At 40.6% G+C, this 2,807-nt stretch overlaps 1 protein-coding gene across 1 annotated transcript; it reads left to right on the top strand.

Annotated features, from left to right (window-relative positions):
* Window positions 1–485: 485 nt before the first annotated feature.
* Window positions 486–1,142, top strand: LOC111780482. Its single transcript, XM_023660903.1, has 2 exons — window positions 486–617; window positions 669–1,142. Exons 1-2 carry the CDS (start codon window positions 486–488, stop codon window positions 1,140–1,142), a joined length of 606 nt encoding a protein of 201 aa, XP_023516671.1.
* The last annotated feature ends 1,665 nt before the right edge of the window (window positions 1,143–2,807 follow it).

The raw sequence follows: 2,807 nt of genomic DNA, 5'->3' as shown, positions 1-2,807 counted from the left end.
TGTTGACGAGTCGGGCTTTGAGAGATTGCAAAGGCAACTACTTCAAAAGAAGCGTGGGACACTCTAGAAAAGGTGTTCAAAGAAACCGACCGAGTCAAGCAGGTGCGTCTCTAGACTCTGCATGGCGAGTTGGAGAGCATGAAGATGAAGGATTCAGAAAATGTATCTAACTACATTACACGTGTACAGACCGTGGCGAATCAACTAAATTGAAACGGAGAAATGTTACCCGAGACGCGTTGTGGAGAAAATCTTGAGGTCATTAACAGACAACTTCGAGAATGTTGTTTATGCCATAGAAGAGTCAAAAGACTTGACGAAGTTCACAGTCGATGAGCTTGCCGATTCTCTCGAGGCACACGAGCAATGCAAGAAAAAGAAGGAGGAGCCACTCGATCAAGCGCTTCAGACGAAGGCATCGATAAAGGAAGAAAATGCACTCTACTCTCAAAATTTTCGAGGTAGAGGTCGTGAAAGTCGCGGAAATGGTCGAGGTGGTGAAGGCAACACTTACGAAGAAAACTACTAGGAGAAGAGACTGTCGAGCCAAGAAAATTAGCGTGGAAGAGGATGCAATCGAGGAAGAGGTGGCCGATAAAACATTCAGTGCTATAAATGTAAAAAATATGGTCATTACGCGAATGATTGTAACTCCAAAAAATTGTTAGAATTGTGGCAGAATGGGGCACGTTGCAAAAGCATGTCGAGCCAAAAAAAGGGTGGAAGGAACAACCTACTTAGCCGTGGAAGACGTAACAGATGAAGGTCTTCTCTTGATGGCTCAAGATGAAGAGAACATCAATAACGACACTCTGTGGTACCTCGACTCAAGGGCAAGCAACCATATGTGCGATCACAAGCACCTATTCAAAGAAATGCAAAAGATTGAAGATGGTCATGTGTCATTTGGAGATGCGTCGAAGGTGGAGGTAAAAGGTCGAGGTATGATACACTTCTTGCAAAAGGATGGTGTGATCGGGTCAATCCAAGATGTCTATTACGTACCAGATCTCAAGACCAACATATTCAGTATGGGGCAACTCACAGAGAAAGGTTACTTGATATTCCTAAAGGACCGCCTGCTACACCTGAAGGATAAGAAAGAGCGTTTAGTTGCTCGAGTCGAGATAAGAAGAAATTGAATGCACAAATTGAACTTAAGAAGCATACGAGAAAAGTGTTTGAGAGTCGACGTAGAAGACAAGGCATCACTCTGGCATTTCCGTTTTGGTCACCTACATCATGGTGGCCTAAAGGAGTTAGCAAAGAAGAATATGGTAAATGGGCTACCAACATGGAATTTGAAGGAAAATTTTGTGAAGAATGCATGCTCAGAATGCATGCAAGAACCTCAATTCAAAAGAAGGCTGAATTTTGGGCTAAACAACCTCTCGAGTTGATCCATACAGATATATGTGGACCAATTAACCCCGAGTCCTTCAGCGAAAAGAGGTATTTTATTTCCTTTATCGATGATTACTCACAAAAAACTTGGGCTTATTTTCTGAAAGGAAATCTGAGGTATTCGAGGTGTTTAAAAAGTTCAAAGTAATGGTGGAGAAGAAAACTGGTTGACACATCAAAGCTGTACGATCCAATAGAGGTGGCGAGTATACTTCGACGGCTTTCATGGAGTATTGTGAGGAGCAAGGCATAAGGCGATTTCTAACCGCACCGTACACCTCTCAATAAAATGGTGTGACCGAGAGAAAGAACCTGACCATTCTCGACATGGTTCGCTCATTGCTTAAGAGCAAAAGGATGCCGAAGGAACTTTGGGCAGAAGCCATGCAATGCGCCATCTACGTACAGAATTGATGTCCACATGCAAAGTTAGATGATCAAACACCACAAGAGGCTTGGAGTGGACAAAATCAAAAGGTATATCTTTATTGGATATGATGAGAAAATAAAAGGATACAAACTACTTGACCCGATTAGCAAGATGGTGATAGTGAGTCGCGATGTGCGAGTAAATGAAGCAAGCGAATGAGACTGGAACAATTCGACGGAAGTCAACATCGAAGTTGGAGAATCATCAATCGCTGCACCAACATGTGCACCAATAGACTTAGAAATTTCCAATGATGAAGATGAACCACGACAACCCAAAATGCGAAGTTTGCGAGATTCGTATGACTCAACAGATGAGGTACACCTTTTATGTCTTCTGGCAGATGCTGAAAATATCAGCTTTGAAGAGGCGGTGCGAGACACAAAGTGGCAAACTGCCATGGATGAGGAGATTAAAGCGACCTATCGCAACAACACATGGGAAGTGACAGAATAATCGGAAGGAAGTCAACCCATAGTTGTGAAGTGGGTATTCAAGAAAAATGTAACGACCCAAAATTTTCTACTTAATTTAAGGTCGCTACTGTATACGTACCATAAACATTGAATGCGGAAGCATTCATTTAAATTCCATAAAACATAACTTTTAACTTAAAACACAGCCATGGACTTACGTGTTTCGAAAACATGTTTAAAACTGTTGGGTTTTATGTCCTAAAACTCATAGTTTGTAAACAAAGATATATTCTATTTTCAATAAAGTTATTATTGATGTTTATTCAAAAAAAAAAAATTGTTATTGAATAAAGTGAACTTTACGATCGTTAATCTAAATCCAATAAACTAAGAACACTCTGGCTATAGTATGATTACTTGAACTATATGTAGAGACATAAGAGTGGATCAAGTTCAAGTATATAGTCAAAATGATCTATAGTATAAGGATAAGGCTGAGTACCTTATTCTGGGGACACTATGGATGCGGCCCACTTTTGTATATGATATAAACAATG

This window comes from Cucurbita pepo, chromosome LG18 (genome assembly GCF_002806865.2).
Source record: "Cucurbita pepo subsp. pepo cultivar mu-cu-16 chromosome LG18, ASM280686v2, whole genome shotgun sequence".
Taxonomy (NCBI): Eukaryota; Viridiplantae; Streptophyta; class Magnoliopsida; order Cucurbitales; family Cucurbitaceae; genus Cucurbita; species Cucurbita pepo.
Note: the sequence above shows the minus strand (reverse complement) of the source record. Positions and strands in the feature narration are given on the sequence as shown.

Bases quoted from the DNA above. Each gene is read 5' to 3' on its own strand.
- LOC111780482 (XM_023660903.1), top strand. From the start codon at position 486: ATGGTCGAGGTGGTGAAGGCAACACTTACGAAGAAAACTACTAGGAGA. The intron at 618-668 runs GTAAAAAATATG...AAAAATTGTTAG, and splicing joins AAACATTCAGTGCTATAAAT to AATTGTGGCAGAATGGGGCA.